The sequence below is a fragment of the Fundulus heteroclitus genome, chromosome 18, assembly GCF_011125445.2.
Source record: "Fundulus heteroclitus isolate FHET01 chromosome 18, MU-UCD_Fhet_4.1, whole genome shotgun sequence".
NCBI lineage: Eukaryota > Metazoa > Chordata > Actinopteri > Cyprinodontiformes > Fundulidae > Fundulus > Fundulus heteroclitus.
Window position 1 is genome coordinate 22,307,651 of NC_046378.1, and position 17,977 is coordinate 22,325,627.

Here is a 17,977-nt window from a genome sequence, read left to right on the forward strand (position 1 = left end):
ACTTATAAATGTTATATAAATAACGCCCATATAATGGCCCACAAAATCATGGGGAAGACTGCTGACTTGACAGATTTCTAGAAGACCATCATTGACACCCTCCACAGGGAGGGTAAGCCACAAAAGGTCATTGCTGAAGAAGCCAGTTCAGACTGCTTATCCAAGCATATTCGTAAAAAGTTGAGTAGAGGGTAAAAGTCTGGTAGGAAAAGGTGCACCAGCAGCAGGGATAACAGCAGCCTTGAGAGGATATTCAAGTGAAATTCACTCAAGAATTTGAGGGCGTTTCACAAGAGGTGGACTGAGGCTGGAGTGGAACAAGAGCCGCTATACACAGATGAATCCTACACATGGACACTACAAGCATCTTACCTGAAATACGCAGAAATAGAACTAGACTGATGCTCAGTGGTCCAAAGTCCTCTTTTCACATAAAAGTCAAGTTTGCATTTCGTTTGGAAATCAAGATCCAATCTGCAAGAATGGAGAAACAGAATCCACATTACTTGAAGTCTAGTGTAAAGTTTCCACTCAGTGACGATTTGGAGTGGAATGTCATGCTGTGGGTCCGCTGTGTTTTCTGAAGTCCACAGTCAATGCAGCTATCTATTAGGACTTATGCTTCCTTTTGCAGACACGGTCTACGGAGATGATGGTTTCACATCCAGCAGGACTTGCTACCTGACCACGCTCCCAGAAGCTGGTCTGAGGACCATGGTGCTGCTGTCCTGGATTTCCATCAAATCCCCATGACCTGAACCCCGTAGAGAATCTATGGAGCGTTGTCAAGAAGAAGACGAAAGACATCAGATCCAACGATGCAGATGATCTGAAGGCCTCTATCAAAGCAACATGGTGTTCCATCACACCTCAGCAGAACCACAGGCTGATCATCTCCATGTGATGCCGCATTGATGCAGTAATTAATGCAAAGGGAGGCCCAACCTGGCATTGAGTGCATAAAGATGAGAATACTTTTCAGAAATCTGACAAATCTGTTTAAATTCTCATTTTTAATGATCTAATGCAATATGCTAATATTCCAAGATTCTGAATTTTTGGTGTTCATTATCTGTAAGCCACGATCATCATGATTACAAGAAATAAAAGCTTGAAATATGAAAGATGTATGAATGAGGATTCCAAGACAGTTTTGCACTACAGGCGAGATATTGCAGTTGCATCAGATTTGTTTGGGAGGTTGGAGCTCGGACCATGAAATAGGGTCAAGTGTGTGTAACTTGGGAAACCCAGTTAGAGCTGGTATTTGTTGTGATTCTACCCGCAGTACAAGCCGATAATTTATTTGGCTCCCATTTACGCCTTCAAATACTAAAGGAACATAATAGAGGATAAAATGACTATCAAACAGATTATAGTTTATACATCAAACTTTCACACCATGCCGCAGTAGGCTATATTATCCCTTTGACCCTTCCTGTATGGCCTGTTTTTGAGGTATCTGTCAGTGCAACACAAGCTTTTAAGACATTGCAGCTTAAAATGTATCATCCTCATTTGTAAAATTTATTGCAATTATGTACAGAAAAAAAAAACCCGAACAGTTAGTTGTTCGTCAATTTAAAATTTCTTTAACAGATTATTTTATGAACTAATAATGCTTATTTTTCCACTTAATGTTTCACTACACTTAGCAAGCTCTCCCCTGTATTGGGGGTATTGACCCCATATTAGATGACTGTATATTTAATTTCTCCTAATAAATCAATAACAGTTTCTATAGGTAGAAAAAAAAGACATTTTCAATTAAATCTTCAAAACAAGGCAAACATTTATTTGTTCTCACGGTTTTAGTTTATATTGCATTTGAATAGCATATCATCAACAGCATTAAAAGGCATTAACCTAAATCTTTAGTTACACTGTTTCTATCATTCACACATGGCGTTTATTTAAACAATAAAGTGCTTTTTTTTTTTCAAATAACCTTCTCTTCAGCCAATCAAGCAAAACACTGAGACAACACCTGTGACCCGCCTTCGGGGGCCAGTGGAAATTGTCACACACACAATAACACCCAGACATACACCCTCCCACACGTGAGCAAGCAAATGTTTCCCCCACAGTGTTTAAAGGAAAAAACTAAACTGTGCTTTAATAAACTCTGAATTGTCTTAAGTTTAAGGTTTGATTGAAATGTGCAGTCTTAAGATTAAGAAAAAACTTTGTTGAGTTAAGCCGTTGGCTACGTCGTCCTTTTGTGTATGCGGGAATTTCTCGGTCAGATTTTCTTCCACCCCGGTCGCTCTGATGGTTTCCGTCACTGGTAAGAACACATCTAGGCAATATAAACACACTCGGTACACTTGTTCAAACCTTCTCTGGTCTGCTGTCACAGAACAGCCAGCCTCATGTCTCAGGTGTGAGCCGAGCTCATTCCAACACACTGCTGAACAAATCACACACATATATATATATATATATATATATATATATTCATAGTGGATTCTTAGCCTTTTGTAGAGCTGCATGTTTGAGTCCGGATAGAAATCTTTTCATTTCAAAGCTACAAAAAAAGTAAAGTCCTGAAGAGGTCTGTGCACTTGCCGCATCATATGGGTGTCATCTTAATAAATTAGAAAATTATTGAAAAGTGAATTTCTTTCAGTGATTGAATTCAATGAGTGAAGCATGTTTTGTGTAGAGTCATTACACACAGATGTATATACATATATATTTTGTTCATTTAGATGATTGTGGCTTAAAACTGAAGGAAACCCAAACATTACTTTCTCAGAACATTTGAATAGTCTATAACATCACTTATCAAAGGATTCATAAACCAGAAATGTAATGAATAATAATTGATAAAGAATATTATTTTGATTGACTGTTTTTTCCTGGCATATTTTTGGAAAGTGGAGTAGAAGGAAAAACTTTGGTAAAATAAAGTGTATAGTCATGGACACGCTCTAGAAAATGGGTAAACCATTAAGGTCATTGCAGACGAAGCTGGCTGTTCATGCAACGCTGTTTCCAAATTATATTATTAGAAAGCTGAGTGGAAGCAAAAACTGTGTTAGAAGTTGCACAAGCATCAGGGAGATTTGTGGACTTGAGAGGATTCTGCAGCAAATGCCGTTTAAGAGTCAATATGCTGGATCCAACTATATTAATGTAAAGTTGAGTGGAAGGAAAAAGTGTGTCAGGAGAAAATCCAAAAGCAACAGGGATAACTGCAGCTTAGTAAGGATTCTGACCCAAAGCCCTTTTGAGAGTTTGGGGGAAAACTGTAGAAAAACAGTTGCTGGAGTCAGAGCTTTAAGAGTGACCGCGCACAGATAGATGTATCCAGGACATTTGCTACAACTGAAAGATGCAGGGAGAGTCACAAATTCGTTCATAGTCAGCGATGACTTTGGAAATCATGAGGACTGTGTTTTATTACAACCACATTTGGGGTCAAGCAGCCGTGTTCCCAAAGATTTTAGAGCGCTTCATGCTTCTTTCTGCTGAAGAGCTTTTTGAAGATGCAAATTTCTTTTTTCCTGCAGGATTTGGCACCTGCCAAGACCGCCAGAGGTACCAATCCACAGCTTAATGACCACCGTCATCAGACTGAACAGAAATAAATATATGTAATATACTGTCTCACTGTGTGTAATGAATCAGTGTAAAACGGACTTCACTTTCTGAATCAAATTGCGTGAATTAACTCCGCAATGATATTTCTACTTTACTGAAATGCACTTTTCGAGGATGAAACTGCAGTGCAGAGTTGTCTTCATGTATCAATCTTTAATTTTTGGGGAAAACCTCGAGTCAGAAGTAAATATCTGATCCGAGTATATTCTTATACACCCACTCTGACACATCGAGAGACAAGAGGCCAGCGTCCCATGAGGGTGGGATGAAGGAACTTCGGACATGGATTTCAACAACTTGCAGGCTTTTCCACTGATATGTTAATACATCACAACATTGCTGATAACTGATGAAGCAGAACCGCAACAAAATAAAAGAGTCAGTCAGTCATTTTTTCTTTAGGTAGGCCGCCTTCGAGATGTTGAAGTCATTTTCTTCCCCCTCCACTCTCGTAGACTCTGATCCCACCATTGGCTTCCTAGCCAGTCCACTGTGTTCTTGTTATTTCTGTCACGTGTTTGATCAGCAGCCCAATCGTTACGGCGCAACTCGCCGTGCGAATCGAACAGCTGGACGCTTGGTGGAGAAAGCGGCGTTTAGCTGCAGCGGCAGCTGACGGTTTCGTTGTGCCTCCCTTCATGATCACAGCGTCCTTTAGCAGTACAGGAAGGCACATAATACTTTGAGAGTGCTCTCTGGACACTTGGGGCAGTTTTTATGACCTGCTGTTTTGAGTGACAGGCACCTGAATGCCCTTCTGTCCTGTAGCTGCGAATAAAAAAATAAAGAAAACAAAATATGAGTAAACAGCAAAATTATATTATTTCACCAAACTGATACCGAGATACTTAAGAGGAGGTTTACCGAGTTTGTACTTCTCTTTAGCCTCTGACCTCTCTTTGGCATCAAAGTACCAGACTGTGATGGCATACCTGAAACACACAAGAGTTGGAAATAAATGATGTATAAATGCTAAAAATCGTTTTATACACACAGCTGACATTAAAACATCAAATAGTCTAATTTATTAACTTTTAACAATCTAGACTCTATCCCTAACTCCTGTGACAGGAGCAGCTGTGGTTACTACCATAGCTCACCACCGTCAGGGTGTGAATGGATGAATAACTGACTGTAATGTCGTCGGACTTGATAAAGTGCTGAACAAGCCATTTACCATTTAGATACAGATTATAATAGAGAAAGGTTTGCTTGTTTTATTTTAGGATGGTTGTGTGGGATAGTTTTCAGCAGTCAGCATCTTACCTACAATACACAGTATCCTTTGTTTGAAAAATCAAACTGAAATTTTCATGGAGCACAACTCGAAGCAGGACCCATTTGAGAACTCATTATTACCACCTAACAGCAATCAAAACTTTGCCAGCATTTACATTAGCCAAATGTATACCTAATAACTATTTAATTTTTCACTTGAAATATGGAGCAATTGAAATATTGAACACTGAAATACAATACAACTTTAGGAGTTGTATTGGCATCAACTGTTGTAGATTTATTTTTATCTAGTTGAATACAAAACCATTTCTACAGTATGTCTAGGGTTCGTTCAGGCTGCAAGAGAGAGCAAGAATTTCAGCAGGCAACAGGAAGGCTGGATGTACAGTAAACCTGCTCTGCTTTTTCCCTTTTCAGCTTTAATGCTCTTCCATGGAACATGTTGGACTTGAAAATGTTAGCAGCCTTTTTTTAATTTCAAAGTTAAGGTAAGGATCTACAGTAAATTCTCTAGAACATGCACCAGGAAATACACCAAGCTTTTGTAATGCTATTCAAGCTTATCTCTAATATAAGATGGAAAAGACAGATTAAAATACCAACATTGTAATAATTCTTTGTCTTTGTATAAAATATTAGTAAAAATACTGTTTTGAAGCAACTCTTTATATGACAGGCTTAAAGAGCAAACGGGTCCAACCGACCCAAAAACAGTGTGAATGTGGGATTGAGGATTTCAGAAATGTAAAGAAATGGTTTACTTTCATAAATATAGTGAGCATTATATTTACTCTTATGAGTGTTTCACTCCATTTCCCCTCACTGAAATTGCTTTGACTGCTGCCTACTACAGGTAAAATACCAGCGTTTCCCACAGCTTATTATAAACATGGCGGGATGCCAGGATTTACTTCCCCCCCGCCAGGCTAAGCGTCGGGTGTTTAGTTTAAATGCGGCGAGAGCGACATAAAGCGCCGAGTACACTTCCCTGTATAGATAGCTAACACGCTAGCGCTCAACGAACAGGATGTCCACGTTGCACTCCTCCTTCAAGGCGCATGATGCATACCACCCCCCGCGCCAGCTCTACGGTAGCGCTTCCCACAGCCAACAACTACACCTACCGCCAGAATTAGCCCATTTTCTGAGGGAAACACTGAAATACTGAATGAAAACAAAGACCCTTCCTTAGTTACTAAAACTCAGTTTTTACTCCAAAATCCTACATGCCACTACAACAATTAACAAAATGGCTGAAATAGAAAAAAAAAATCATTGTGAACAGCCTTAAGTGGCTAAACAATTATATTAGAGGTGAACAATGTAGTTACTATTCAATACAATGACAACATATATCAACAATGTTAGAGCAGCCATCCTGGGAAAAGGATGCCCCAGGCAGTAGAGGGTTAATTTGCACAGTTTCTCATCTCTCCTGTGGGGCTTTGTTGTTTATTCCTGTCTCTCATGTGTCTGCCTCTTCAGCACGAGTCCTGCCATCGAACCTTCCTCCCGTCTCCCTCCCAACAAACTCCACAGGAAACACCTACTTCCTGCCTCCGGCCCCACCTCGCCCCCCAGCAGTCATACCGGCAGAAAGGGGAAGGGGAGGCTTCACGTGATCTCCGCGGACAAAACTCATTTCTGCAACGATGTAAATAACCCTTGTTGTGCAAGTGTTGACATTGGCGTGTTTATGCGCAGAGCGGGTCTATCTCGTATCAGCATCAAGGAAAAGTAAACTGTTTGGTAATCCTAATGTCACCACACAATTATGAGGTTTATTTTTCTCAGCACGTTTTGACAGGTTGAAACTACACAAATTGAAGTGTAAGAGTTCAGGGGATCAAAGAGAGGAAAGTGAGTTAAAAAGTTTCTCATTGCCTTTTAGTAATTTAGTATTTGCACGGCAGGACGAATATAACAAATAAATTCACTGCATACTCCAGCAGCTGTTACTAACCGAGTGGCGTAAGATGGCTTGACTTCATGTGGGTTTCTGCGATCAGACCAGAAGATGAGCAGCCTGTCAAACAGAGGCTCGATGTTGGCCACCACGTTCTTGCCTTCAGGGTAGATCTGCAACAGGCCTCCATGTGTCTGCAAAGACAAATGTGCACATGTGCAACTTCAGAATAAAACAGGAGGTGAAAATTTTAAGTTTTAGCTCTAAAGCCCTGACAAAGAGGGACCAGTTTGAAAGAAATTAACATCAATACAATTCAAAGTATTTATGATCATGATAATTATGTTGCAGTAAAAGAAGATAATCACTGTACCTTAACATCCCAGTTCTTGTTAAGATAGTAGATGCATGTGATGCAGCGTCCATCACCGTTCGGGTTATCAACATGACGCACGTACCCTGCCCCATTCCCTGGATAACAAGCGACCATGGCCTAAGAAGAAGGAAAAAAAACAACAACCATTGAATTAATCTTGTGCATTTCCAGACAAAGATATGTTTGTTATCATATTCAAACAGCTTCAGCAGAATATGCGAAGGTGAACGCAAGTATTCATCAAAGCAGGACAGTGAAGAGGGAAGGATGGGTCAATTTCTTATTTAATATGCATCAAGTACGGCAATTCACTGGTGACTTTGGACCGGATGATTTTTTTATTTACTTGCCATGACTTCTGAATGGCTGATCATAAACTCAAAAATTCTGCTCTTTCCCCCTGATCATTGTACCCATCTTACTTAAACGCAATAGATTTAGACTAACAATAATCTTCAGTGTGGAAGTTGGTACTAAGGCAAAAGGACTTAGTGGTAAGCCATTTTCGGTGTCAGTGAGATTGTGAAGTCAGAGAAAGCATGAGAGTTTAGAGGCTTTGAGAAAGAAACTCTTTTCTTTGACATTTCAAGACATTTCTGCAGTTCATACATGCTGTGAGAGAGCAGATAGCAGGACAAGGCTAACTATGCTAATCTCTAATATTAGATGCTAAAGACTCATAGACTTATACATAAAGTGACATCACCTCTGTTTCTAATGTAAATAAATTAATTACAGAAACTGGTAATTATATTTCATAAAACCAACGTCTGCTTAAATTTGTATCAGCAGGACGAGGATCACAAAACCAGATATCAGAGTTTGGCCAAAACTGCTAAAATCTCTAATTGATAAGCAGGAGATACATAAAAAAGAACATGTTTCTCAATTTAAAATATCCCGCCCAAATGACAATCCTAATCTCCCTTTTTATACATATGATTGCATTTTTGTTTAACATCAGTTTCAATTCCTCACAACAAAGGAAAAGATGTTTCGAAGCCAAGAAAGACATTTTTCAGCAAAAAACAGAAACCCAAAATGCATTCAGATGTGTTAAATGTGTCAGTTTATTTTTGTTCCCCTTTAAACCGTAATAAATAAACAAATAAATAAATAAATAACAACGACGTAACCGGCGTGAGTAAAGAGCTGCAGAGGTTAATGAGCTCTGGCTGTAAGCGTGAGTCGTTAATGAGGACTGACAATAGGCGGCTAAGTAGAGCACAACCCCAAACTGACTTGGCTGTGAGAGAGAAGGGAAACAGCAGAGGAGTAGGAGGAAGGCGGCACACACGCACTCAATGAAATATCGCTTTACTTGAGTGATACGGGGAAAAAAAAAACAACAACACAGGGACAGGCGTGACTGTCTTTGCCTAAAGGTTACAATCAATACCGCAGCCGCGCAGAACCTGTTAGTCATGAGTGATGGCGTCTTAGTTGAGCCAAGGTGAAGCACTGACTGGACGTTTGACTCTCACTGTAGTTATTCCAAGACACGAGGGGCCTGTTTTGGTCCGAGGAAACAGCTTGTGAAGTATTTACCCAGGGTCTGAAACATGAGCATGTTCCAGTAGATCACAGGGCCGTGGCACACATCGCCGTCACTTAACTCCCGGCACATTTACCGACTCACAGTCTCGTGGTGACCCTTGTCTGGAATGTGCATTGACCCAGCAGCTTTCACGCAAGTCTCGGTTCCCTCCGAGTCCCCAGAGAAAGCAGCGCGCTCCAGCCCTAACAGCCTCCAACGCTCAGACGTCAAGCAGGGGAAATACCAGCGTGAGACCATTGTTTAAAAAGGACTGCATACTGTATCTGCAGATCGTTTCTGAGCTGGGAAAAAAAATAATAACCCAGCTGAACCCTGACATATTTCTCATCTTACAAAATACCATAAAGGCACGATATATAAACTGTTTCAGAGGACCGTCTTTAGAGCAGTTTACAATGGAGCATCTATGGAGGTTTTGCAGGTTTTCTGCATTTTAATTACTCGTTTGTAGCCACATGATAAGGCGAGATGCACCAATGAAATCTTTAAATCCGATCCAGATTTCTCTCTAATCATTAATAATTCGGGAGCAAACCAGTAGCAAAAGATGCGTTACAATGTGTGAGAGGGAGCAGTTGCTGTAAAACAGGACTTTCATTTCAAACCAAAACGATTAGTCGATCGTTTAAGTCGTCAGTAACATCCAGGTTTTGATAAACCTGGTAAACATTACTACCTGTATAATGCTGTCTCTGAATTCCTGACAGACAGGCTGAAAGCTCAAAGATTAAAACTGAGCAACTCTGCCGCGTTATACTCGAGCCTAAAGTTATTCACACCACTGGCAAATTTAGGCTTCAAACAAACCTTTCTTTAACTTTTACCCGCACATTTCTTGTGACTGGAAGAAATATTCACGTTTTGAAGCGGCCCTGGCAGAGCCCTGACTTAGATCTAAAAGAGAATCTGTGGAGAGCTAAAAAATTTCCGACCGCAACAGCTTTGAGCTCATCACCGAAGCTAAACTCATCAGTGGAAACATGCAAAAAAACTGAAAAAAAAGAACACTGGTGGGCAATAATGAGAATGTTGTAAGTGTTGTAATGCCAAAAAAGATTTTACCAATGACCATGTATTTTTTATTTATTAAAGTACAATAAAAACAGACAAAGTATTCCATCTATAAGGAGACCTTTGTAACCACGTTTCCTCGTATTGCTGTGATGATTTTGCAGCTCTGATTTAAATCTAATTATCGGAGATAGGGAACAATGGGAGGTTTTCTATCATACAACATAGCTGTCCAGTTCACCTTTATGCAAATCATTTAACCTTTTGACTCTTTTCGGCCAACTCTCATTAGGAAATAACTAACTAATCCCTGTGGGATTTTTAGCTGATGGCAATGACAGTATGGGGAAATGTTTTGGAATGGCTGTTCCTGACAGCTTACACGGGGATCATTGGGAAGCGTTTTTAAATTTGTACTCTTTAAATCTATGAGCTAAATAAATTCATACATTTTAACACTCCTAATCAGAGCACAATTGTAATCCTAAAAACATGTCTGCTTATAGATCAGACACGCAGACAAGATCAGAAGTGGCCCTTTAAAAATGTTACTTATTAACAGCAAATATTGAAGTAATCTGTCGGCAAACCCACACGTTGACGTTGCAACAGCAAGACAAGTTGTGGCAAGAAAATTGGGAGTTTGCCTTTACACATGGCTGTCTCTGTCAAGTTCAGATATTACATTTTGCCTCTGATCAACATGCAAAACTCACAGTGAGTTGCTATCTAACAGGGAAACATGCCCTTGTGTGCAAACATGAATCCGTCGTTTGTGTGCTACACAGAGATAATTAGAATCTCCTCAGTGATGCGTTGGGAAATCAGGGGTGAAAATCAAACGATTTTTTCAGCTTGATCGGCTCGGAGCGGTAACCAGCTGGTAAGGTACAAACTCTCAGGGGTGGAAGTTGGAACGTCGTGAAGAAGACAATGAAGTCAGAGGAAGCAAAGAGAACTAAGAAGCTATTTAAAAGAAGAAAAAACATATTTTTCAAGACAGGCTGCAAAAGGGCGAGAGAGAGCAAGGCTTGACACGGGATACCAGTCTAGATCAATCATTTAGTTTTAACGGTTATCGAGATCGATTTTCTGATTGATGAATATAGTAAAATTAGGTCTGATGACTGTGTGTCAGATCTGAGTGAAAGAGGCAAGCAGACAACAGTGAAGGTACAGCAAGTCATCTTAAACCTTTGCAAAAAAATTCCAATGTGGACTTTTTTTCCCCCTTTTTTGGAAATTTATTTTGGAATACATACTAAAAACCACAGTATACAGTGGTAAGAAAGCAAATTACAAAAAAACAAATACTAACCAGGTTAATGGAGATAATATTACAATATTAAATGTAGAACCAGTAACAGCACCACAATAAGTAGATTTTCTTGCGATATTCAAAACAAATTTTTTTTTAAATGTGCGTATATTACTGATTATGATACAAGCCTGATACAAAATCTTTCATATCACTACCATCCATGCCTTTTACAGTACATGGTGGATTTGGACATTTTGGGTCCGTTTCTAAACCCTCTGAGCCAATATCTTCTGTTTTAGTACTGCTAGCCATGCTAATGACTAATAATCGACGCTTAAGAACGAGCAAGGACTATTTTAATATGTTGTCTTTGTTCAAAAAAACTATTTCCCACCTGATATAAATAATAAATGTTCACTCAATGTTTCAAATGCTGCTGCTCTACCTTTTGACATTATAGTTTTTAAAGAGAGATCAGCATTGGCAGGTCAACGCTTTATAAAAACTGACCAGAGATTGGCCACAAAATCAGATTGGTGCATTTTTTAAATCTACAAAGAATTGATGTCTGAAGAAAACATTTTTTTCTTTAAAAAACAGACTTGGTCAGCTTATATTCTCAATTAAAATGTGATACATCTGTACTTATTCTAAACCCACAGTAAGCGTTAAAATGGAAGCTTCATGCACTTTTTCCCTCGTCTTTTCTGTCAAATACCCAGTGACTGAGCCTGAAATAGCGTATCCTGTCTGCCCTTTGCTCCTGCCTTTCTTCCTTTTGTCTGCTGAGAATTGTGCACTAATCAAATTTGGACGTAATTACCACCTGTCTGCCAGGTACAAGCTTTTAACGCTGGTGTTCGGTGGCACGACAGGAAAGGGAAAAACAACAACAACCAAAAAAAAAAACCTACATGTAGTGACGTCAAGGCTGGCAGAACCTGCTGTTCTGGAAGAGAGCGGCCAGTGGTGAGTGGTGCTTATCCAGATAAGAGGAATGACGGTGGAGAGAGCCGTGAGAGGCCTGATAAGGCAGAACAAATGCAGGCCTGAAATATGCTTGCGTGTGAGTCTTGGAGCACTAATGGGGATATCTGCAGCTCAAAACAGGTAGTGGTTTTCCTGTGATTTTGCTTCCAAAGGAGACTTTACCTGAGCTAAAGCAAAATTCTAGCAGAATAACAGCTGTGTAGTCTGCCTCTCACAAGACAAAACAACTTGCATCTGCAAAATTATGTATAACATAGTCAGCAGCAAGCTTAAAGGCCTTTTAGCGAAATGCCAGAGAAGGTGCAAGTGACCAGTTTTCTCTTGCGGGAGAGATGGTCAGCACCTTTTACGACCTAAAGAATCAGTTTTCCTTTTGTTCAGACTAAGCTGAATTTGTATGGAGCCTTTATACAGAGAAACTTATCAAGTTTTATATGTATGAATATCTTTTATTATAAAATTATGGAATAATTATTAGGCAGCATTAGAGGTCAACACCCTTCCAATGTAAAACAGAAAAACAGGACAGCCAACTTAAAGAAACAAAGCCAATTTTTGCAGCTTAATGACTGAAATAAATTGATTGTCCCATTTGAGTCATTGTGTTGTTCAAAGGGTGAAAAATGCAAAAATGTCCAAATATGTGAAATAAAATACAGACACTACACTTTTTTTCTCTTGCTTACAGGAAAGATAGATATTAATAGATGTGAAATAAAACATGTAGACTTGGACAGTCATAAGTTGAAAACTAAAGGAGTTAACTACTATTGGCAAGCTAAAAGCAGTATATATGTCAGCCAGCTTATGAACAATAGCCCAACAAATCAAAACATGTTATTGGTTCGTTTTAATGTTTATTTAAACATCATAAAGTTATAGTATGTTTACTCAAGGTTGTAATATAGGTATCTCTACCTACATCAGTCAGCATGATAAAGACTTTCTCCTAGGAAAATTTACAAATTCATAATTAATTACTTACTACAGATTAAAAGACAAATAAGATACAAATAAAACAGCTTGCCTATGAAGCTCAAACTCTTTTTATTGTCCTTTTAATTTTAATCAATAATATAGTGACACCACCAACAGGGGTCTTGGCACACAGGGCTCTATAATTACTAACTACTTCTAATATAGAAAGTTTTACCTAAAGGTTAGGAAATATTAATATGTGATCGATGCATAGGATATTTCTTGCAAAATGTGTAGTGAAAGCAAAAGGACAAAATGTGAAGTTAAAATGATATTTAAGTAACTAGTATTTTTATCTTGGAGATAAAGGCCTTTGCTGGTGGATACCGATTTTTGGTTTTGCTTGGAGGTTTGACCTGTCGATTCCGGTTTTGACCAATTATTTTCTTCGTTCCTTAGAATTATAAAACAAAAGGAGAAAAGAATAATTGTATTGTATTTAAGAAGAGGGGGCGGGGGGAAATCAGATTTTTCAGTAAATGAGCTAGACATCAAGGGAAAAATGTCAGATTCCAAACATTTGCTGACAGCTTGGTGGAAAAATCAGATGGTAAAAAGTTTAAAACAACAGTCACAAAACAATAAGGAGCCATTTTACAAAGGTGGCATAACCAATATGGCTCTGGTCTGACACAAACACAAGATGTGACCTAAACCTCCTTCCACCTTCAAAATGGCAGTCATAACCTGCTCCGGAAAGACAGAATAAAAAGCTTCTGAGTCATTGTTGTTGGAGAACATCTGAAGGTGGCCAAGGTTCATGTGGAACCCAGTTTACCCCCCCCCCCTTCCCGATTGTAGGTTTACATCAGCTAAGCTGCCAGCTGTAACCCAGCACCAGCAGCTCGCTTTTTTTCCATGTCTGATTATTCCCATTCGGCTCGGATGACTCAGGCTCTGAAGAAAACCAGATTTACGTTGTATTACGAGCCTAAATCAAAATAAATTAAAATGAGGTGACGAAACTGCAGATCTATTGTGTATAGATTAGGAATTACTGTTTCTTATTACTTTTACTCTATCTGTGCCATCTTTCGAAGATTATTATTTTTTGGATGAAGGAAATAAAATCAGGTACATTGTGTAAGAGCTGAAGTAAACTTGGCCAGGTTGAGATTACACATTTAGTTGTGAGCAGCAAAACCTTTCTACAGATTTACTGGACTGCAAGTGCAACACAATGCTGATTCAAACATGGAAGATGTCTTCTAAAGCTGTACTTTCCACTTTGCCTCCGAGGGGTACAACGTACCAGGCCATAGCTGATGCTTAAACATGGCAACATATCACGGGTCATATGTTGTTATTTTTGCCAGCTGTCACATTTTGACCTTTTCTATCTGCACATTTAGCATGAGATAAACAGGAAACAGGCAAGATTCAAGGCATATCTGAATAAACATTCATACCGCTCTGTGGTTATCTTAGCACAAAGAGGTGAGAAAACGCACCGTGGCCCTATGAGTCAGTGTCACTATGGCCACAGTGGAGCTCATTATGTGTGATTCACCACCGAACATTAAGATGGAGCAGGAAAGTCCCACTGCGTCACTTAATGTGGTAAAAATTTAGTTAATATTACCTGCAATTTCCCTATAACTACCTAAGTTACAAACAATCTAAGGCTTTTACATTCTTCTTAGACCAACAAATACATTAAAATGGCAATACTGTGCAAACATAAAAGGGAGAAGGTAATGCAAAATGCTAACATGGCATCAAAAGGCAGTATGAGGTTCCAAGAACAAAACCTGCAGCTCTTGGGGTTGTCAGCACTGTTTGCCCCAGATAGCGGGAAGAGTCAGTAAAATAGGCATTTGAGTCTGATGCTTCATTAGAACCAATGACACATATAGGATTAAAAAGTTGTATAAAACTTGTCTTAAATTAACAAAATGCTTGTTTGCATTGTGATTAACAAACCAACGGTGTTCCCAAATGCTGTTGTGTAGGTTTTTTTTTCTAGACAGCCGCATATTTTGGGGCGGAGCTTTAACCTCGTTTATAGATACAAAGCTAACTGGATTCATCATCTTATGCACGTCATCATTAAACTTGCATCCTCATTTAGCCATCCGTTTTACACAGAGCAATTAGCCAAAGCTCTAGGCTAATGCTAGCATGCTACTTTCCTGTTTTACGCTAACATACTCACTCCCTGTTTTGATACGACTTTATACCCCTGCTAACATATTTCAGTGCGGGTCTCGTTAGTCAAATGCGGAACAAACTTTACAGAAGGCTTCTGTCCTGCTTTTATAAAATTTTTGAGAAGCCTAACACACAGACCAGGTCACTGAATAAGTCTGCATCATGGGTTTAATTGAATTATATATTTCTGAATATGAACCAAACTCATTTGTCTTGTTGTGAACTCAAGCAATATAAACTGCACTGAACTGAATACAAGATTTGTACAGTAGTTTGTCAAGGAATTCTGGCCCCAATCATAAATATTTAAAAAGGGTACAATATGGAGGCGTATCTGTCCAGTGCAGAGATGCAATCTATATAGGGCATATCTAGCAGCACATCCAGAGAAATGTAGATTGACAAAAGGTAGAAATGATTACAGTGTTTTCTTATATAGCTGTGTCCTTGTACCTTAACAGTAATCGGTCTATACATCCAAACACCATTCTGTTAAAGCTAGCTTGCAGCTGTGTGGTTTCCCTATACTTCTAGCTGCTGCCTGCACGGCCGCCCCGATAAGCTTTAAGAAGGAGCCATCTAAGTGCGCACTGCAGCAGCTGACATAATGCTGAAGCTTGCAGTGCATTGCTTTTTTTTCCAACCCCTCGACTTGCTCAACTCATTGCTCGATATTCCCACATTGCCTTTTACTTCCAGTCCATCCCCACCCAATGCTTGCCACGTTACGTCCTTTTTGTGCATCAAGGAAAATTTCGAAACACAAATACACTTAATTTCAGCTGATTTCCATTGTTTTTCTCCCTGTAGAGAACAATGGAATGAATCATCTAGAATTAATAAAGAAAAAAAAGATAATACAAGACCGTCCTAGTCCTTACTTTAAGCTATGTTACTACCTTATCCCTCCTTAAGTTGACTTTATAGTCAGTCGGTGTATATATTTATATCCCACAGTCTGGCTGACTAACAGATGACAGGCTTCAGAAATGCTACTGGCTCCTGGCGAGGCAGTATTCAGGCCACCGCCAGCCCGTCCACCATTTCTTCCTCCATCTCTTTCGTACACGACGTATCACTCCATTCCCCTCTGTATGGGCCTGTTACCAAGGTAACGGCAGGCAAATACTTTGCGCGTGAAGCAAGCGGGGCTGATAAGATAAAAGGAGAAAGACGGTGAAGTAAATGGCAGAGTAAAGGAAATGGGAGGTCCCGGATGAAATTAAAAGCTAAAAGGTTTACGGGATGGAAAAGCTCCTGTGACCTTTTACCTAGCTGCCCTTCAGCCAGATACTCCTCCTCCTCTCCTTTCCAACAACTTCCTGCCGTGCACACGCCATCAGAGTACCTATCATTGCGTTGTGTTCCCTACTTCTCAGAAGTACCAAACTGGAACAGTTTGTACCACACTCTGTAACCTTGTTAGCTGACTAACATTTTTTACCAAAGGAAATGCTTGCTATCTTTGCCAAAAAAGACAAAAGGAATACATCTGTAGAAAACGGTTATATAAACACAACCTGATGTACAGAAATAATCTGTAATCCACTGTTGTGTCATAAAAACCAGGTCAAAAAAAAGGTTAAAAAAAACAAAATAAAACAGCAAATTACTGCACTGTTCCAGTTATAAAATAACAGAGGCTGTAATGAAGCTGTATGTATCTTCGTTGTCTTTAAGGAATAAATCAAGTTCAGTCAGGAATGGCTAAGTGCTTAAACTATCAAAGAATGAATAAAATGTCCTGATTTATCTTCAAGACACATTTTCTCCTCAGTGGACACTAAGCATTCACAGGATGGTGGTATCAATATATACAAAGGTTTATAAAGTTACGGTTGCAAAACCACAAAAAAAACGTTTTAAGTCATGCGGTTCTTACAATTATAATGCTGTAATGATGGTGCCAGAGAGAGTGGTCAGAGTTTCTCTAGCTCTATGGGCACATGAGAAAGCAAGCACTGAAAGAAGAGCTTTCTTTTCCAAGCACTAAAAATGGCCTTGTCGGACTTTAGATTTAGTCGAAACAAGAAAGCGAAGTCAGCGTCTCCCCTTTACACATGTTTGTAAAGCTGCCAATTGCAGGCTGGCTACCACAGCAGATGTCTCTACTAGTCGACTGGCTAATTTTAGCCAATTACACTCTCAGTGTTTCATTATAAAAGACCAGACGAGTTAAAAGGAGCAACATTTTGAGAGGCATGATCAGCTTTTCTTGGCCAGTTCTGAGTTCTGATTTCGGTTTTGATTCCCAGAATCAAAACCGAACACGGGGAAGAAGCATTCAGTTTTAATGCTCTACTAATCTGGAACAAACTCCCAGAAAAGTCCCTTTAAATAAAGGTTAAAATCCCATTTGTTTAAAGTTGGCTTCAGTCCAACATTTTGTTCACTTTCCTTTACATGCCACTGTAATGTACTTATTTTTTTATCATGTAAAGCACTTTGAATTATCTTACTGCTAAACAACAAATATACTTAACTTGTCTAAGTTTATCTGACTTTATAACAACTGAAAAAATACTAGTGACTTTTATAATGTACATTTGTACGTATACTTTGATAAATACATTTTTAAAATAAATCAGATTACTGACTTTTGGAATTTCCTCTACCTGGTTTATTGGTGCATGTCATATACATTCTGGGCTACTAGAACTTAAACCCCATCTCTGAATTTAGAGGCTATAATATCCATATTTTTGTCTATATCTGTATTAGAAAAAAATAATAAATAAATGGCATAAATAAAGGAATTTTATAGCTACATAATATATTGTTGTAGCCACCGCGTGCATAGCTGCTACTTTTCTGTAAAAAAACGAAACGCAATTAGATCTTGTTATGCTTGTTTTTGTTGTTGTTGTAGCAAAATCGGTTATCACAGGCTGAGAATCTCAT

General features: G+C 39.0%; 1 protein-coding gene across 1 annotated transcript; it reads right to left on the reverse strand.

The window, feature by feature from the left end:
* Window positions 1-1,767: 1,767 nt before the first annotated feature.
* On the reverse strand, window positions 1,768-7,244 carry LOC118566686 (prolyl hydroxylase EGLN2-like). The gene is made up of 4 exons (XM_036149745.1): window positions 7,125-7,244; window positions 6,809-6,945; window positions 4,471-4,538; window positions 1,768-4,374 (listed from the first exon to the last, which is right to left on the reverse strand). Exons 1-4 carry the CDS (start codon window positions 7,239-7,241, stop codon window positions 4,322-4,324), a joined length of 375 nt encoding a protein of 124 aa, XP_036005638.1. The 5' UTR covers window positions 7,242-7,244; the 3' UTR covers window positions 1,768-4,321.
* Between the last annotated feature and the right edge of the window lie 10,733 nt (window positions 7,245-17,977).